The sequence below is a fragment of the Vicia villosa genome, unplaced genomic scaffold (assembly GCF_029867415.1).
Source record: "Vicia villosa cultivar HV-30 ecotype Madison, WI unplaced genomic scaffold, Vvil1.0 ctg.000434F_1_1, whole genome shotgun sequence".
Classification (NCBI taxonomy): Eukaryota; Viridiplantae; Streptophyta; class Magnoliopsida; order Fabales; family Fabaceae; genus Vicia; species Vicia villosa.
This window is the reverse complement of record NW_026705206.1, coordinates 444,931-465,085: the sequence shown is the minus strand read 5'-3', so window position 1 is coordinate 465,085 and position 20,155 is coordinate 444,931. Positions and strand designations below refer to the sequence as shown.

At 37.3% G+C, this 20,155-nt stretch overlaps 1 protein-coding gene across 3 annotated transcripts; it reads right to left on the bottom strand.

The window, feature by feature from the left end:
- Nucleotides 1-4,767: 4,767 nt before the first annotated feature.
- Nucleotides 4,768-7,710, bottom strand: LOC131628215 (E3 ubiquitin-protein ligase SINAT2-like). Of its 3 annotated transcripts, none has more exons than XM_058899072.1 (4): nt 7,567-7,710; nt 6,644-6,956; nt 5,549-5,935; nt 4,768-5,376 (listed from the first exon to the last, which is right to left on the bottom strand). In XM_058899072.1, exons 2-4 carry the CDS (start codon nt 6,869-6,871, stop codon nt 5,056-5,058), a joined length of 936 nt encoding a protein of 311 aa, XP_058755055.1. In that variant the 5' UTR covers nt 6,872-6,956; nt 7,567-7,710; the 3' UTR covers nt 4,768-5,055. The 3 variants fall into 3 exon arrangements, with proteins under 3 accessions (XP_058755055.1, XP_058755056.1, XP_058755057.1); XM_058899073.1 differs by lacking the exon at nt 7,567-7,710 and adding an exon at nt 7,203-7,360; XM_058899074.1 differs by lacking the exon at nt 7,567-7,710 and adding an exon at nt 7,220-7,360.
- Between the last annotated feature and the right edge of the window lie 12,445 nt (nt 7,711-20,155).

The following is a 20,155-nucleotide window of genomic DNA, read 5'->3' as shown; positions in this document are numbered from 1 at the left end:
ATTATCTTTGTGAAACAGGACCCTAATAGGCGGAACGCGCTTAAGCAGGGCTGGTGCATCCTCTCTTAGGAATTAGTCACTCTGAGGGCGTAGGCGATGGAGCCCAAGAGATGTCCACCCCGAACCATGATAAAAACCTAGGGGTAGTAGGTACGGGAACTAAACCCTTGGTCATAGAAGGTTCCTAGTGACGCTGAATATTTACACCAGCTCCTTTCTATCGGGACAGGTAACGACTGTCGGGTGAGAATATGGGGATCAAACAGTCAATGTTGGGTGAGAATATCATCATACAAAAACACTAAAGCCCAATGCTTTAGCCAACACATACCTTAAATGATATTCCCTTCTATTAAAGCATATTACTCAATTGCTAATGTTCAAGATCTTCAATGATCTTGATCCAACAAACTTGCTAGATACAATAATTATGCTCCAATCTTCAATTCTTTAATAACTTTTATGCGGATCTAACAAAGTCTTGCCTGACTAATTATTCTAACAAAAAATGATTGGGCAACTCCTTACTTTTTTCTACAACAACCTTTACCCAATTTCACCTAAAGTGAAGGGAAGCTTATTGGGAACCTGGAAGAAGGTGGAATGAGCTCCCAAATTATGGGATTTTACCAACACAAAATGATCTCATAAATCGCCTCAGTTCTCGGTGCAAGTGCCAAACTAAGGAACTTCCAGGCACAGTGAGATGAATCCTTGATCTTGAATATTATTTCGTGAAGTATGCACCACAACAAAAAGATGTAAGAATAGTCGATATGTGGGCTTTCAAAACCGATAATCAGCCTATAGTTGGAACGTCCTTACCAAAGTCTAAGTGTTGGGATGAAACTGTGATGAGGACAATCTTCAAGAACTTCAACACCTCCACTTCAAACTTAGTCAAAGGTAACCGCAAACTTACCCGGGTAAACACAAACTCGTAGAAAGGAATATAATATCCTCTGAAGCTGCTACAAATCCTTTTGCTTGATTCCATGGAGAAAACCATTCAATCACAGGAACGACATACTTCTATATTAGCATCCCTCATGGCTGCAGAACTTTCTAAAGCATAAGGGGTTCCTAATATTTCAGAATCCGCCCAATTATACTTGCTCGCATCATCCGCCTCCACAAGATTGATATTTCTTCAAATATCTCATCAGCCTGAAAGATATATGATGGTCTGAGTCAATCAACGACAGTCGATTGAGTCTCACGCGCAAGATGATCCCCAATCTCGGTATCACTTTGACCCATACCAAAGGGGAATTATAAGTTCTGCTAAAAGTGTGAGCCTCTTCCCTATTCCAGGCAGTAACTTCCACCTCTGGAAAAGTCAAAGAAAGAAAAGTTTAGTCCCCGAAGGCTCCAGAAAGAGCAGCTGCGGAGCTAACTATGAGATCATTACTAGCACCATCGTCAGAAAGGATAGCGTCGAAGGAAGATTCATCAAGGTTATTTTCTCTATCAAGAGAACCGCTAGAAAACCTCTTCGCCTCAAAATTATATGACACATTTATAATGATTGGGGCAGAATGGATATTAATTTAAAGGTTGAAATCTAAACTAGTTGGTGTTTCTGTTCTAACAAAAGGAGAGGGAACCATTACTCCTAGAATCACTAAACAGGTTTACACGATGATAATTTATATAAGTCATAGCTAAAATAAATAAATACTAGATACAAGAAAGTAAACTCAGAGTAAGAATGGTACCTGGAGATAATGGAAGCATACGAATAGGGTGGAGATTAAATGCAAAATGGAAAGTTATATTTCAAAGATAACAAACGCTCAAGTAAAGGCTTCTGGAAAGAAAGAGAATCGCTCTCACAACAGGGGAAGACAGCTTTACGGAAGGGCAAAAAGTTCACCCAAAATTCCCGGAAACCCTTATATAAAGGAAGAAGCAGTGGATCAGATGAAAGGGAAAACATATAGTTAAAAATTAACAATCAAATTTCACCTTGGAAACACATGCAAACTCAAGTGCACTTGAATGCCCTAGAGAAGAGCGTCACACCCTAAACTGCGATCCTAAGACCACGTACTTGAAAAATCATAGAAATGCCTCAATAATGGAAAATACATTTAATGTGCTTGTTTCCCACTACTTCTGCGACCGCCACATAGTCTTCCCACTTCTCCCTATGATCGGCTTTGGCAACCAGATGTCAGATGCAACTTTGAAAGACTTCTCGGCTATTAAAGCACATGGGAAGCCTTTTGGCCGATCAAAAGCCCAACACGGGCGAGATCTAAATATCTAGCCCACCAAAGCAAAGTTCAATCATAAGTATTCAACCTATATAATCAACACAGTAAGCTTTAAGGTACATTCTCCGATCTTATAATTTCACTTCACTCATCTTGGACTCTGTAATTGATTTAGGCATTTGATTATTAACCTTGCAGGTTCATCATCACGTCATCGTCAGAGATCAGCATCACCGCATCATCACGTCATCATCGCCGCATTAGAAGTCCGTTATCACTTATCAATATCAATTATGGTTCTAGTAAAGATCATTATGTATATAGACCATGGATGATTGATCTTCATTTAACATTTCAAAATAAGATTGATGATTGATCTTCATTTAACATTTAGAATTAAGATTTTATGTAAATAGGGTGTTTTTTTCATAGGATTTGTAGTGAACAAGAAAAATATAGGCTAAATACCCTTTTTGGTCCCTTAAGTTTACCTCGGGGTACATTCTGGTCCCTTATCTTTAAAAAGTTCCAAAGTGGTCCTTTAATTGTTCAAAAAGGTCCACGTTAGTCCTTTCCGTCCAATTTTTACTAACGGCGTCAAGTTTTGCTTGTGTGGCATCTGATGTGGCGCTGATGTGGCGTATGATAATTATACTATTAATTAAAACTCAATAAAAACTCAAAAAAATTGTCTTAAACCTGGATTCAAACCTAGTACATTGTGGTCACCATAGATATTACTTTACCATTGAGGCAATTTTCTTTTTGTGATCAAATTTACTAACAAAATTTATTAATTCTTTTTTTTTTTGGGTTTCTTCAAAGTTCTTCATCCTGTTCCTAAATCTTGCTTTCAAGATCAACTCAGTTTCCAGTTTCTTGTATTTTAAGATTTTCCAATTAGTGAGTATTGTACCATTTTCTGTTATTGCACCATTCTGGTAATCGTTTGCTACATTTTCATAGTAAATCTTGATTGAAATAAATTTACACAGACTGTTATTAGCATCTTCACCATTAGTTTTATAACATAAGCTTCCTCAATAGATTTAGATTCTCTCAATAAACATTCATTACAATAATCCAAATTGACATTATAATAAGGCAAATCTAAATTATAACCAAGAGTAGAAGACATACAAGAATTAAGGAACCAAAATAATAAGGCAAAATCATGGTGAACATGACGGAATGGAGGCAGTGGCTTTAAATTTAGGGTTCGTGATTTTTAATTGAAGAAACCCAGTAAATTTGAAGAAATCCAAGAACGAGACTGTTTCCTTAAATCTTTGTCTTCTTCAACTGAATCATCTTCATCATCATTCCCTAATTAACGAAACCTTCAAAATAATGGAGAAACTGAAACCCAGAAACTAAAACCGACATTAAATCTGAAATCGAAAAACGAAACTGAAATCAAAATTGAAAAACTATAATAAAAAATCGAAATTATTTTGGATCTGAAATCGAAATCAAAAAACTAAAATAAAAAATAGTACACGTATTATTTTGGATCTGGAAACCCTTAACCCTTTGCATCCATATTCATCCTCCATGAAGCTTTCATCTTTCTACTTCAAACCAATGTGAACGAATTATCCACTTTCATCTTTCTGTATATCCATAATACTTTTTACCCAATTAAAGAAAACTTTGATGCAGGTTTCTGCAGATTTATGGACTGAATAAAAAAAGAGAAGAAAAAATAGATCTAGAAATAAAATTGGGAATTTTATTTCTTATTTGAGAATCAAAATTAAATTTAATCCAACTCAATAAAATATTTGAGAATCTGAAATTAAAGCATTAATGAATACCATAAAGAAGGTGAAGATGGTGATGGGTCTTTGAGAAAGAAGAAGACGATAAGTAAAAAGATTTTTTCATATTTTCTAACTTTTATTATTTTGTATTCTTTTTTAATTATTTTTTTTTTAAAAACGAATTTATATTAAATGAGTAATGAAAAATATAAATGTGCCACGTCAATGCCAATGTGCTAACTAAGTGACACATATATGCCATCCGGACCATAATTTTGACTTTGACTAACGGATGTGACGGAAAGGACTAACATGGACCTTTTTGAATAATTAAAGGACCACTTTGGAACTTTTTAAAGATAAGGGACCAGAATGGACCCCGAGGTAAACTTAAGGGACCAAAAAGGGTATTTAGCCAAAAATATAATTAATTTTAGGGCCCTTAATTTTACATCTAATAAAGTGCTCCACCGTCGTAGTTTCATTGTGTTGGATCTTGGATTTCATAATTTCATTGGAAACAATTACTCTATTTCTCTTCTCCATTTACATCATTTTCACCACAGTTCACTATCATTTTTTTCTTCTTCTTCTTCCTCTTGGCAAAATACCAAATACTTTGTAACTTTCTCTCTAGAGTCCACTCTAATAATTTAATAATACGCGGTTTTTTAATAAAAAAGGAAAAGGGGTCAATTTTCTTTCCACAAGAATAAAAAGACATGGAAACTAGTAAAAAGTTAAATAAACAAGTAAAATAAAAAGATAGCAGTCAAACTGGCATGTAATTCACATTCAAAAACACACATTTATTAGTTTCGATATTAATGTCATTTTAAATAAAAATAAAAGAACATAAACCTCACTGCCAACTTGAATGTTACCTTTCATGTCTATGAGAGCCTATGAAGACAAATAAAACCTTCATTCTCTGCACAGACCAAAATCTTTAAAATGTTTCAGGATCTGTACAATGTACAGAATCATTGGGTGACATCCCTAAAATAATTACATTCTTTTTTCCATTTTCGACCATTGATCATCGACTTTAATCGTTGTTTATCGCCATATTTTCATTCTTCTTTCCATATACGACCAGTGATCCTCAACTTTAATTGTTGTTTATCGCCGCCGGAAAAATAAAGAGCTAGGTTTCTCTGAATGATGAGTCCGTCTTGACTATCGCGAACTTTTCTATGACTCTCGCGGATGCTCCTTGGTATTCCTTGCCATGTCAGTTTGCGGCTATTCCCACCAACCTCTAAGCTATACCTGAATTTCTTTGCCTCTTTCTCGTCGCCTAAAAATCGTAAAAACGCCATATAAACTGGAGCTGTGCCAAGTAGAAACGCCTCGAAGTGCAAGCAAAAATGCTTTCCGAAACAATTGAAAACCTACAAAGATAGGTAGATGAGAAGGATGTCATGTTTTCAACCTTAAGCAAGCCTATAAAAATTTTGCCAATTCCAAATGAATCGGAAACAACTCATGCAAATCTACAAGAAATGATACATCAAATTATATGCTACAACAAATTGATAATTGAATTCATAAGAAATAACTTACAGTTAGCATCCATGTGGCATTTTCAACTTCATGAGGATTTGATTTGACGTATCGATGGTTGAAGGTGAACCCGTCATGTACGTCGACCTTGTGGTCATTCTTGAGATGTGCCATAAGAGTTGGAATGTCACACATGATAGAGCACTCTGATCCAGCATAGGGACAATTGTATGGACGAAATCGACAATTTTGTTCGTGCTTTAGTTTAGTGTGGTACGGGAATATATCATGACAACCTAGATTTTGATATCTGCAAGGAAGCTCCATTGATTCCGCCACCTTCTCCAAAGCCAAACACCTTATATTCCCGAGATCACGATGACATGTTGGGCAACGGTTATGCACCGCAATCTTACAATTTGAACATAATGTGTGGCCGTTTGGGCACTGGAACACGCAATGCAGTCATCAAGGGAAACATTAAAATTAAGAAGAATTTTGGAAATAAACATATAATTAAATTAAGTATTAGGGATTCAGTTATATATAAAAAAATTAGCAAACATCTAAGACAATCCGGGAAAGTTAGAGCTGTTTGGGTTGGTAAGGCCAAGTTTCAGCTAAAAATTCGATCAGGATATGATAAGGTCGGAATATGATAAGGCCTGCTCGATCCAACTCTTAATTTGGGCCAAGCCCGAAATTTGGACCCGATACATTTTTCGGGCTGGGATCAGTCAGTTAAAGCCCAACTAACAAGCACCACTTCGAACATCCACAAAAATATAATCAATCAATATCTATATTGTACACCCAGGACAAATCTCAAGGCTCAGAAAGCAGAAAGCACTCAGAAAGATTGTTAGAGATTACCCAACAACGAGGATTTTATGGTGGCAAGAGAAAGTTGAACTCACACCCTTGTGGGGGTTTGAGCCAACTCCTTACCGACTGGACCAACTTCCGTTAGTTCATTCCTGATCTTTCTTTTGCAGGATGTGAATGATATCATATTCCGTTTCATGTTTGTGTAGTGCATTATAAAATATGAGCTTTTCAAACATGCGCACGGACGAAAACACGTGTTATTAAATTTCAAGTTTAAAGAAAGAGAACTAAATTTCTAAAATTGAAACGAAATAAAGAGTCTTGAACCTGATGAATTGGGGGATACATCAAATTCTTGCAAACAGGGCACTCAAGTAGATCATAGACACCATTCTTTGAATTATTTCCATTCTTTCCATCCGAACAAATCCTTGATTTCACGAACGTATTATTACAATTGGCCTCAGATTTAGACTTAGCTGTCTCGTAATCTGGAAATATCATATGTGATTCAAGAACTTCTTTGAACGAACTCCCAGTGCCTCCCAGATCCATCGAAAAATTTAGATCTGTAGTATCCCTTTCTCAAGGACCACGCCTCAGAACTTTTCCTTCATATCTTTCTACAAACACCGCACATCTGTAACAAAACAAAGAGGTCAATCCCTAAGAACATATTCAGAAAACAATACTACTTCAAAACATTATCCTTCATAGCTTCAAAGTTCATGAACTCTAAAAGAAAACATCATAACAACAACATCTGTAAACTGAATCTCTCATCTGAACATCTCATACTTCAAAACAAACCTAGATCAAAACAACATTTCAGAAATTCAATCAACCAAATCAACATAGTTCTTGTTGACTTTCATCAGAAACATACCTATATCTCTCACCTACCAGAAAAAACACAACAAATCTTCAAATATCCTAAGCAAAAACACCTATTCAACAAATCATCACATGCAAAACAACATTTCCTTCCTTCAACAACAACAATGCAACAAAAACTAAGCACATAAAATCACATGCAAAATAAAGACAAACCTAAAAACAATTATCAATCACAGACGGAAATAAAAACAAAACTCACAAGATGCAAACAAATTTAAACCTTTTTTTCCAAAATTAAAATAATTAAATAAACGAACAAATGCACATTTGGGTACAAAAAAAATGCCCAAATTTTTTTTAAAAAATAATAATAAAAAATTAAAATGGAACAAAAAACGATGAAGAATTGGTACCACGAGATTCTTAAGGTGTCGGTGATTGGTTATGTATGGATGCTGAGAATCAAGGTTGTCTTGTCTTTCTTCTTCTTTCTTTTTCTTCTATGTTTCTTCCAAATCGCAGGATTTGTTTTCGTTCCTTGTATTGTGCTCTGTTTTTTTTTTGTTGTTTATTAATTAATTAATTAATTAAATAATTAATTAATTATTTTTTTTATAAAATATGTACTATTTGTTTCTGACAGCAATTTAATTTGATTTGGAAATTAGTTAAATATTTAGGTTTTGTCTGTGGTTACTAACAAGGGTTGATGGACCAGTGCTACTACTTCCATATGTGATTGACGCATCCTCATAAATACAACCTAACAAACAACTTTCCCTCCTTCATATAGTTAACTTTATTTTGAATATTTTCTATTCTTGATTCTTGAGATATTATTTTTGATGAAATAGATTTTTAAATAATTTAATTAAGGATAAATTTTACATAATTGGCTGATTGATGTTTATTTTTATATATTAAAAATGATAATTTAAATCAAATATTTGTTATCGCATTAGATTGTTAAAATTACTATGAAACATGTTGAGAGGTTTTTTTTTTTTTTCTGATTCTTGGTTCGAGGAAGCTCATTAATTTTTAGTTTTAGTAGACATTTTATCTTAGTATTTGCTAAAAATGTGTTTGTTGCGAGTATGCTCAAATTAGAGTTGCACTAGTAAAAAAGTACAGATGTGCATGTTCCTTCTGTAAGGACATGGAGACTCAGAGGCCTTAGTAGATTTTTAACACGATATGGTAGTTAGAGCTTGCTCACGACAGCGAGAAGCTTGTACGGTAGTATTTTGAGGTACTTTGAGAGACCTGCTCGCATGAGGTTAAACGCTTTGATGATGACCGATGATGCTTGATAGCAAGTATATAGTTGCATGCAACTGTGTCCTAAGACTTTAGTGATTATTGTGCTCTTTAAGGTGTAAGGAATGTGTATGACTTAGCATTTCTAACTTCTCCCCTTGAGGAGAGATGTTTTTATAAAGGCCTTTAGGGCCTAGAATTTTCTTAGAAAGGGTCACCGCACACTAAATAAATGGTGGACCGTTGAATCTCTATTTTCAAGGGAGACGTGGGTTGAATCTCTCTCTTCCAAAGTAACGTCTTATCCCACGTCAGGGCGATAGGAAAACTACGGGGTGAGGCGATACCTCTCTTTAGACGATATTCTAACGTCGCCTCCTCTAGGGCTGTCTAAAGGCATCACCCTATGCGAGGCCTTTTGGAAATATAACACTATATAGTACCTCAAGCATGAGGCATTTCGTAGGAGAATACATGTTTTTTAAATCAAGGTTTATAGAAGTATCCCGAGAACCAGTATCTCCTCTCATAAGGTCATTAGCTGCCATGGGAAATCTTGGCTCTTTATTCATAGCGTTGTGTGCTCAGGCTGATGAGACACTAAGTCCCTCTTGTGAGAGATTAGTTAGCTTAAAGGATCTAAGTCCATTAGGCATAATTGCATATGGCTCGGCTGAGGGGATTCTAAGTTTCTCAAGCAAAGCATTGACCTTCTTGGGCACGACTTCCACTGAGCCCTCAGACAAGACTTGTGATCAAGTCTCGAGCTTAATATCTATCTTGTTTCTTAGGCATGACCCTTGAGTTTTGTCCTGCCCGAGAAGACACGAAATCCCTCAGGCAAGAGTTTAATTAGCCTATAGGATCTAAGACTTTCAAACAAAATGTATATAGTGCAGCTAATGAGACTACAAGTCCCTTAGGTGATGTGTTTGACCTTCTTGGGCGAGACTTCCATCGAGTCCTCAAGCAAGATCTGTGATCAAGTCTCTCGAACAGGATGTATATCGCGCCTCTTTGGCGTGACCCTTGAGTTTTATCATGCCCGAGGAGACACTAAGTCCCTAAAGCGAGAGTTTAATTAGCCTGGAGGATCTTAGTCTTCCAAATGAATGTTATATAGCCAAGCTCATGAGACTACATGTCCCTCAGGAGAAGCGTTTAACATTCTTGGGCGGGAATTCTATAGAACCCTTAGATAAGACTTGTGATAAAGTCTCTCTAGGTAGATACGTGTTACGCCTCTCAGGCCTGGCCCTTGAGTTTTGTCCTACTCGAGGAGACACTAAGAACCTCAGGCGAGAGTTTAATAAGCCTGGAGGATCTTAGCCTTCCAAACAAAATTGTATATTGTAACACCCCGTACATATACGTCTAGAATAATATGTAGTGATGCTAAAAATTGGTACAAGAAACATACATAAGTGGAAAAGATAAGGAAAGACAATCGTATACAAATTAACTCTCCGTATAAAGTGTATACAATACACTTGTCCATAACACTGCACATCGGTAAGATCTCGTCTGATGAGGTCATCCTGCCATCTGCTCGTCCACCGTATTCAATAAGGATCATCAAGCCATTTTTATACTTCTAACCTGCTCCTAAAAAAGATAAGAGGAATGGGGTGATATTACTAAATCTCAGTGAGCTCCCCTATCCAATGGGTTCACTCGGTTCTACAAGGTACATGAAATCAAACAGATCCACTGAGGATCCGGGTTTTCCTCACAGTAGGATACAAATACACAACAAGGGCAATATCACCATTGGTAGTCTCACAACTAGCCAATGAGATAGCAACAAGCACACAAACAACACACAAGTATGGAAACCCCATTTGGATGCAACTCACCTACTCTAGGGGCTATCAAGCCAAGAAGGAAATCCACTATAATAGTATTAGTTCAAAGCCTAAACAATCCTAGTTTATAACTTATCACCTAATCACTACTTCTACCTAGGAACCTCCTTGATATGAGAATCCCCTCTCACTTCCCACTGTAGATGTTTTTGATTGGCTGCATTTTATGGTAAAACATATTTCTGTGTTTAGATGTCTTGATTGATGTCGTGACATGCATTTGTAGTTTTCTGCAAGAGATGTGTTTTTAGATAATAGATATTTTAGTGATGTCAAGATGCATGTTGTGACATCATTACCTGAACATCATGCGATGTTATGTTTCTATTATGTTTCCTACTCTATCTCAGGCTATATGTTAGGAAACTAACTATTATGTGATGATTGTATATCAATAAGAGACCGATCCATGGCCTAATTTTTAGCACCCTGATTTGTAAAAAATAGGTTAACTTAGGTAACCCTAATTTATGTTCTTTAGGCCCAAGGCCCGGGATCTGCATATAAGAAGACTGTTAGTCCTATCAGTGGCAGAGAATTGAAGTGAAGAATACTGTTTGTTGCGATTTATGCTTTAGGTTTATTTGTTCTTAGTGTTTCTTGTGAGCCAAGTAATTGTCTCTTTGATAATTGTATTGGAGTAGGGTGTATTGAGTTGTTACTTGTCGTGTCACTCAAAGCTTTTAAGCAAGAGTACTATGTTCCTTAATTGAAGCTTTTAAGCAAAATCAAGATTTGTTTGAAGTGTGCCTTCACTTTATTCTTGTTTAATTTGTCTTGTTATCACTGCTGTGATTGAGGGGGAGTGAGTAGGAACTCAGGTCTCAGTATTAGATAGAAATTGCATTGGGTAGGTTTTAAGTGAGGGGTGTAAATTGTTGGTTTAATCCTGAATTGATACCTCTTATAGTGGATTTTCTCCCTGGCTTGGTAGCCCCCATAGTAGGTGTAGTTACACACCGAACTGGGTAAACAATTACATGTGTTCCTTATTAATGTTATTGTTTACTTACTGCTAAGATTAATAATTTGCACTGAAGTTAATGTCCTAACATCCGATACGATATCAATTGTCTGTTACTAGAATTTCAATTGGCATTAGAGCAGGCACCCTGCCTGTTATTTTCAGGGTGAGATCTAGGAATGATACTTTCTGGTACTATGGACAAGGATGTAGGATTTACGAATAGATTACCCATTCTGGATGGATCTAACTATGACTATTGGAAACCTCGTATGATAGCCTTCTTGAAATCTCTGGATAGCAAGGCCTGGAGAGCTGCTAACAAAGGATGGGTACATCTAGTGAAGAAAGAGAAAGATGTATCAATTGTGCTAATACCTGAAGAAGAGTGGAGTCAAGAGGAAGAAGAATTAGCTCTTGGCAACTCTAAGGCTTTGAATGCATTGTTCAATGGAATAAATAATAATATATTCAGACTTGTGGATCACTGTGAACTGGCCAAAGAGATTTTGGATACTCTCAAAACAACTCATGAAGGTACCTCCAAGATAAAGATGTCTAGACTTCAGATGCTAACTACTAAGTTTGAGAATCTAAGGATGAAAGAGGATGAGACCATCCATGATTTCTACATGAATATTCTTGAGATTTCCAATACCTCGGGAGCTTTAGGAGAGAAAATGTCTGAAGAAAAACTTTTAAGAAAGATTCTTAGATCATTGCCCAAGAGATTTCCCATGAAGGTTACTACTATAGAAGAGGCTCAGGATATCAGCAACATGAAGGTTGAAGATGTTTTTTTTTTCATGTTGGCTGCATTTGTGGTAAAACATACCTGAGTGTTTAATGTCTTGACCGATGTCATGACATGTTTGATATTGTGTTATGCAGGCAGCATATGTGTTAAGCTAATACAGGTTTTGTAGTGAATGTCATGACCGATGTCATGACATCCTTGTGTGACAGCAGGAGCTGGTATATTTTATTAATTGTGTTTCCTGATTTCTCTCAATCTACAATTTAGGAAACCTTTTATTGTGTGCTGAATATTTTGTCCAGAAGATTTTTCTGACAGCATATTCTGTAACAACCAGATGATGTGTAAATTAGGTTAACTTGGTTAACCCTAATTTGTTTCTAAAAAATCCCAAGGCCCAAGAGCTGCATATAAAAAGTCTGCAATCCTAATTTGGAATGCAGAGGGAAAGGTTTTTAATTGTGAAGAACCATAGTTCTGTAGTTGTCTCTTGTACTCCAAGCAATTGTCTTTGATGATTGCGTTGGAATAGGTTGTTTGTGTTAATTGTCACTCTAAGCTTTTAAGCACGAGTGTGTGTCTCTTGATTGAAGCTTTTAAGCAGATCATGCTGTGTTTTTGAAGTGTGTTTTCTCTCTGAATTTGTTTAATGTTTTTTTGTATTCTCTGCTGTGATTGAGGGGGAGTGAGTGGAGATACTCAGGTCTAGGAATAGGTTGGAATTACATTGGGTAGGTTTTGAGTGAGGAGTTGTAAACGGGGGAGTTTAACTCCGAATTAATTCTGCTTATATTGGATTCCCTCACTGGCTTGGTAGCCCCCAGAGTAGGTTGTTTAAACCGAACTGGGTAAACAATTTTGTGTGTTCTTTATTATTTTTTACGTGTTTCTGTTTTAACGTTTTGTGTTGTGTAATTTTTGATGTCATAACATCCAGTAAGACATCCAGCATGAGTTACTAGAATTTTCAATTGGCATCAGAGCAGGCACCCTGTCTGTTTACATCTAGGTGAGATCTAGGGACAACAAAATTTTGGTACTATGGAGAAGGAACTACTAGTGTTTGGGAATAGACCACCCATCCTGGATGGCTCTAACTATGACTACTGGAAACCTCGTATGGTAGCAGTCGTAAAGTCTGTGGACAGCAAGGCCTGGAGAGCTATGGAAAGCGGATGGAAACATCCTGAGAAGGTTATGGAAGATGGAACGACTGTTCTAATTCCTGAAGCACAATGGAACAAAACTGAAGAAGAGCTAGATTTGGGCAATTCCAAGGCCCTAAGTGCCTTGTTCAATGGAATTGACAAGAATATATTCAGGCTTGTGCAACACTGTGAACTAGCTAAAGAAGCTTGGGATATTCTCAAAACAGCACATGAAGGCACATCCAAGGTAAAGATGTCGAGAATTCAAATGCTTACCACTATGTTTGAAAATCTCATGATGAAAGAGGATGAAACCATTTATGAATTCTATATGAATGTCCTTGAGATTTCAAATAACTCAGGAGCCTTAGGAGAAAAAATGTCTGAAGAAAAATTGGTAAGAAAGATCCTCAGATCACTGCCTAAGCGATTTGATATGAAGGTGACTGCCATAGAGGAAGCCCAAGACATCAGCAACATGAAGCTGGATGAACTCATTGGCACTCTACAAACATTTGAGTTGAGTATCTATGAGCCTGTTGAAAATAAGAACAAAAGCATAGCTTTTGTCTCCAACACAGATGATAATTCAAGAAAAAAGCAATGGTGGAAGTGATGAAAATATATCAGAAGCCATAGCCATGCTTGGAAAACAATTTAACAAACTTATTAAAAGGTTTGATCAGAAGTCCAGACCCAATGTCAAGAACACTTCCAATGACATCAGCCAGACCTATGAACCAAGCAGAAGACTCAAACCTGAGGAGAAGCCCAATCAAGGGAAAGGGGTTCGGTGTCATGGATGTGAAGGATTTGGACACATAAGAGCTGAATGTCCTCCCTACCACAAGGAGCAAAATAAAGGACTGTCTGTCACTTGGTCTAATGAAGATTCTGAACCTGAAGAAGAAACTGCGAGACATGTCACAGTTCTAACAAGAGTCTATGTATCTGATGATGATTCCAGTGATGATGAGCTAATCTTTGATGAACTTGTTGCCTCGTATAAGAAGTTGTGTATCAAGAATGCTGAAGTCTACAAACAAGTGGAGAAGCAAGAGTTAATCATAAGAGAGTTAGAAATTGAGAAGAATAGACATACTCACTCAGTAGTGAACTAAGCATGTTGAACTACAAACTTGATCAAATGACCAAGTCCTTCAAAATGCTGAATAATGGAACTGATACTCTAGAAGAAATTCTGGAGTCTGGACAAAGAACAGGAGACATGTCCGGGGTAGGATTTGTGGCTAAAGAGGAATTCACCTCTAGGTTCAGAAGAGCAAAGCCCGAAACTTGTGTGAATAACCGGATGTCAGCACCAATGTCACAACATCAAAGAAACAGAAGGAGGAGCCATTCAAGGAAGAAATTCCAAAAATGGAGGTGTCATCACTGTGGAAGATTTGGTCACATAAATCCCTTCTGTTTCAGACTAGTTGGATATCCAAATCAAATTCATCAAGCCAAACCTGAATATGATACCTGTAACAGAAAGCAACAGTGGGCGGCTAAGAATGTTGCTCTAGTAGCACACACTTCTCTAAGAATGCCTGCCAAAGAAGATTGGTACCTTGACAGTGGTTGCTCAAATCATATGACTGGGAGAAAGAACTCACTAGTAGACCTCGACTTGAGGGAACCAACTATGTGACTCTTGGTGATGGAGAAATAAGAGAAGTCAAAGGTGTTGGCAAGACAGAAGGTCAGGATGTTCCTCATCTAAATAATGTTTTACTTGTACAAGGACTGGCTGTAAATCTTATAAGCATCAACCAACTATGTGATGAAAGATTCTATGTCATGTTCACTAAAGAAGAGTGTATTGTTACCAATAAAGAAAATGAAGAAGTCATGAAGGGAGTCAGGTCTGAGAATAATTTTTATCTATGGGAGCCTAAAAACTCCAAGTTACTGACTACTTGTCCCATGGCCAAAGAAAAAAATGAGGGAAAGGATCAAGAAAGAACTATCAAATTGGAGGTTCCTGTTCCCAGAACAAAGATCCAGACAGAAGAAGTGGATGAGTCTGATGATGAGTCTTATATTGAAGAACTCACCAGTGAAGAACTTGCTGCTGGATACTCTGAGGTGTGTCTACTAAATGGAGAACTAAGCAAGAGACTGACAGTTTATAAAAATGCTTATGCCCTGTAACAAGAAGAAAGAGTAAATCTCATGATAAACATTGTTGACATGGAGGGAAAACTGCGAGACACAAGGAAGAGAAAGAAGCTCAATCAAGAGCCTCAACATCCGGGAAAACACACACCTGTCTCAGCTAAGAAATGCTATCAATGTGGTAAGATAGGTCACTTGAGGTTCTCCTGTCCCGAAACTCATCCATCTACCAAAAGAAATACCCCTCAACAGGAAAACCTAACCAAGATAAAGCCATCACAGCGGAAGTCATGTGTGAATGCTAAACACTCAAACCATGACATAAAAGAGGAGGAGGCTGTAAAGAAAACAGGAAGCTCTAGAAGAAAGAAACCTAGACAAGATAGAAATCGCAAAAAGGATAAGTGCATTCCTGGTACAAGCAAGAACATGACAATAATGGGGGATGTTGTAGAAGGAGGTGAGTCTGCTACCTCAGTAGAATATGACATTGTCAAAACAGATGTCTTAACATCAAAATATGTTGAGAACTCAATTGTGCGCATTAAGACAAACAACGCCTCCAGAATTGATGAATGCTCATCAGTAAATATCCAAAATGCTCTCCAAAAGGAGATTATTGTTCGGAACCAAATCCCAGGAGCTGTTAGAAGATCAAGGAAAACTGTGATAAATGCGCCCAATGACATCCGGACTAGAGATATGAAAAGAGAAGTCTATATGTTCAAGAAGGGTATTGCACTGAACTTGGTCCCAAGGAAGGTATCCATTGGCATCCAGTTCCATGTGAGAGAGGAGACATTAGAAATAGACCAAGCTTCAAGATTCTGGATGGAAAGAGCAAAGGACTCACAATTCAACCTAAGAACTCAAGAAAGCAAGGAGAACAGGATCCTTCTGATCACAACTGAAGATGTGAATCTGATGACAGGTATGATTCCTACAAATATTTTGGGCTGGTCTAAATCAAGTTGGATACACCAAAGTGTATCTAATCAGAATGTCAAGTGGAATGTCATAACTATGCCCTGCTACATCAAAAATTGTGTGGAGGACAAACAGAAATCTATACAAAGGTCCACCACTGATCTAGATGTTGTTAATAAGCTAGATGTGAAGGTCTTCCTGGTTCACAAAAATATCCTTCAATTTCCATCCCACTACAACAACTCTAGTGTAATCACAAATTGCACGTTTCCCACAGAAACAGTTTTAAAACTCACTCACTTCATTGAGATGCCTCAACAATCTCCGTTCCTCTCGTTCAAAGCAATGTTTTGTCTAAACATGCATACAGAGGTAACTAGTCCTGACAGGATCTTGAATGATGCACAGTTGAGAATGGTGCATATGATGCATATTGAAGATGATTCTAAAGATAGTGACAAGAATGTTCCTAACAATATCAATGACATTTTCATAAAAGCTCTTGATGCTACACGGTGTGAAAACTTGAGGAGCAAGTTAGGAATCTGCATCCTTGAGGAACCATAGATTTAAAAACAACAACAAAAAAAACTTGGGGAGAAGACAGTAGTTTGCTTTGGCAACTTTTATGGCCAAACATGGGGAGAAGTAATAATGTCACCCCAGAACATCAAGTATGGTGGTTGTGTGATCAACAAATCAGATGTGCTTATTATTTTTGTGTTGATCTGTTTATGCTTGTGCTGCTCTTTTGGTGTGGTTGGTTTTGATCTGATTGAGCACTGTGTGCATACTGGTGGTGTATGCTATCTGTATTGTATTAGCTCTGATTGTGTTTTGTTTGCTTTGTTTCTGCTACAAGTGTTTCTCTGATATGGTGTGGCAGGTTGTTTTAGCCAAAAATATGCCAGAGGGGGAGATTGAAGATGTTTTTCATGTTGGCTGAATTTGTGGTAAAACATACCTGAGTGTTTAATGTCTTGACCGATGTCATGACATGTTTGATATTGTGTTATGCAGGCAGCATATGTGTTAAGCTAATACAGGTTTTGTAGTGAATGTCATGACCGATGTCATGACATCCTTATGTGACAGCAGGAGCTGGTATATTTTATTAATTGTGTTTCCTGATTTCTCTCAATCTACAATTTAGGAAACCTTTTATTGTGTGCTGAATATTTTGTCCAGAAGATTTTTCTGACAGCATATTCTGTAACAACCAGATGATGTGTAAATTAGGTTAACTTGGTTAACCCTAATTTGTTTCTAAAAAATCCCAAGGCCCAAGAGCTGCATATAAAAAGTCTGCAATCCTAATTTGGAATGCAGAGGGAAAGATTTTTAATTGTGAAGAACCATAGTTCTGTAGTTGTCTCTTGTACTCCAAGCAATTGTCTTTGATGATTGCGTTGGAATAGGTTGTTTGTGTTAATTATCACTCTAAGCTTTTAAGCACGAGTGTGTGTCTCTTGATTGAAGCTTTTAAGCAGATCATGCTGTGTTTTTGAAGTGTGTCTTCTCTCTGAATTTGTTTAATGTTTTTTTGTATTCTCTGCTGTGATTGAGGGGGAGTGAGTGGAGATACTCAGGTCTAGGAATAGGTTGGAATTACATTGGGTAGGTTTTGAGTGAGGAGTTGTAAACGGGGGAGTTTAACTCCGAATTAATTCTGCTTATATTGGATTCCCTCCCTGGCTTGGTAGCCCCCAGAGTAGGTTGTTTGAACCGAACTGGGTAAACAATTTTGTGTGTTCTTTATTGTTTTTTACGTGTTTCTGTTTTAACGTTTTGTGTTGTGTAATTTTTGATGTCATAACATCCAGTAAGACATCCAACGTGAGTTACTAGAATTTTCAATTGGCATCAGAGCAGGCACCCTGTCTGTTTACATCTGGGTGAGATCTAGGGACAACAAATTTTGGTACTATGGAGAAGGAACTACTAGTGTTTGGGAATAGACCACCCATCCTGGATGGCTCTAACTATGACTACTGGAAACCTCGTATGGTAGCAGTCGTAAAGTCTGTGAACAGCAAGGCCTGGAGAGCTATGGAAAGCGGATGGAAACATCCTGAGAAGGTTATGGAAGATGGAACCACTATTCTAATTCCTGAAGCACAATGGAACAAAACTGAAGAAGAGCTAGATTTGGGCAATTCCAAGGCCCTAAGTGCCTTGTTCAATGGAATTGACAAGAATATATTCAGGCTTGTGCAACACTATGAACTAGGTAAAGAAGCTTGGGATATTCTTAAAACAGCACATGAAGGCACATCCAAGGTAAAGATGTCGAGAATTCAAATGCTTACTACTATGTTTGAAAATCTCATGATGAAAGAGGATGAAACCATTTATGAAAGTGTGTCTTCTCTCTGAATTTGTTTAATGTTTTTTTGTATTCTCTGCTGTGATTGAGGGGGAGTGAGTGGAGATACTCAGGTCTAGGAATAGGTTGGAATTACATTGGGTAGGTTTTGAGTGAGGAGTTGTAAACGGGGGAGTTTAACTCTGAATTAATTCTGCTTATATTGGATTCCCTCCCTGGCTTGGTAGCCCCCAGAGTAGGTTGTTTGAACCGAACTGGGTAAACAATTTTATGTGTTCTTTATTTTTTTTATGCGTTTCTGTTTTAATGTTTTGTGTTGTGTAATTGTGGATGTCATAACATCCAGTAAGACATCCAGCGTGAGTTACTAGAATTTTCAAAGGTTGATGAACTCATTGGTTCCCTCCAAACATTTGAGATGGGAATGTGTGACAATGTTGAAAAGAAGAACAAAATCATAGCTTTTGTGTCAAATACTGAAGAAGATTCAAAATAAAGTAATGGTGGAAGTGAGGAAAATCTATCAGAAGTTATAGCTATGCTTGGAAGACAATTCAACAGATTTATAAAAAGAATAGATCAGAAGACCAGACCAAATGTCAAGAACATCCCCTCTGACACCACCAGGACTTATGATTCTAGTAGAAGATCTAAATCTAAAGAAAAGTCCAACCAAGGCAAAGGGATTCAGTGCCATGGATGTGAAGGCTTTGGACACATTAGAGTTGAATGTCCCACTTACCTCAAGAAGCAAAAGAAAGGGCTATCTGTCACCTGGTCTGATGGAGATTCTGAGAGTGAGTCTGAAAAGGAATCTGCAAAACATGTCACTGCACTAACTAGTGTATGTGTATATGATGATGATTCAAGTGAAGATGAGCTAACCTTTGATGATCTTGCAGCCTCATATAAAAAGTTATGTGTCAAGAGTGCAGAAGTCTGCCAACAAGAGGAGAAGCAAAAGAAACTCATAAAGGAGTTGGAAGCTAAGAAGAAAAAGCATCTTGCAACTATAGACTCACTCAAGAGTGAAGTCATCCTGTTGAATTCCAAACTTGACCAGATGTCAAAATCTATCAGGATGTTAAACAATGGAAGTGACACATTAGAAGAAATTCTACAAGTTGGCCAGAAAGCAGGAGACATGTCTGGAATAGGATTTGTTGGTGAAAAGGGATCCACCTCAGGTTTAAAAGGTCAAAGCCTGAAGATCATATGTCAAACCATATGTCAAGACCTATGTCTCAACATCATGGGAATAGAAGCATGAACCAAACAAAGAGGAAATTTTAAAGATGAAGGTGTTACTACTGTGGAAGATTTTGACACATAAAGCCATTTTGCTTCAGACAGTATGGACATCCTAGTCATACTCATCAAGTCAAACCCAAACAAGATACTCCTATCAAGAAACAACAATGGGTTGCTAAGGGTGTTGCTCTAATAGCTCACACTTCTCTAAGGGTATCAGCCAAAGAAGACTGATATTTTGATAGTGGCTGCTCAAAACATATGACTGGAATAAAGAATTTCTTGGTGGTTATCAAACCTTATTCCACTAGTTATGTGACTTTTGGTGATGGAGCAAAAGGGGAAATCAAAGGTGTTGGAAAGTTAGAATGTCCTGGAGTTCC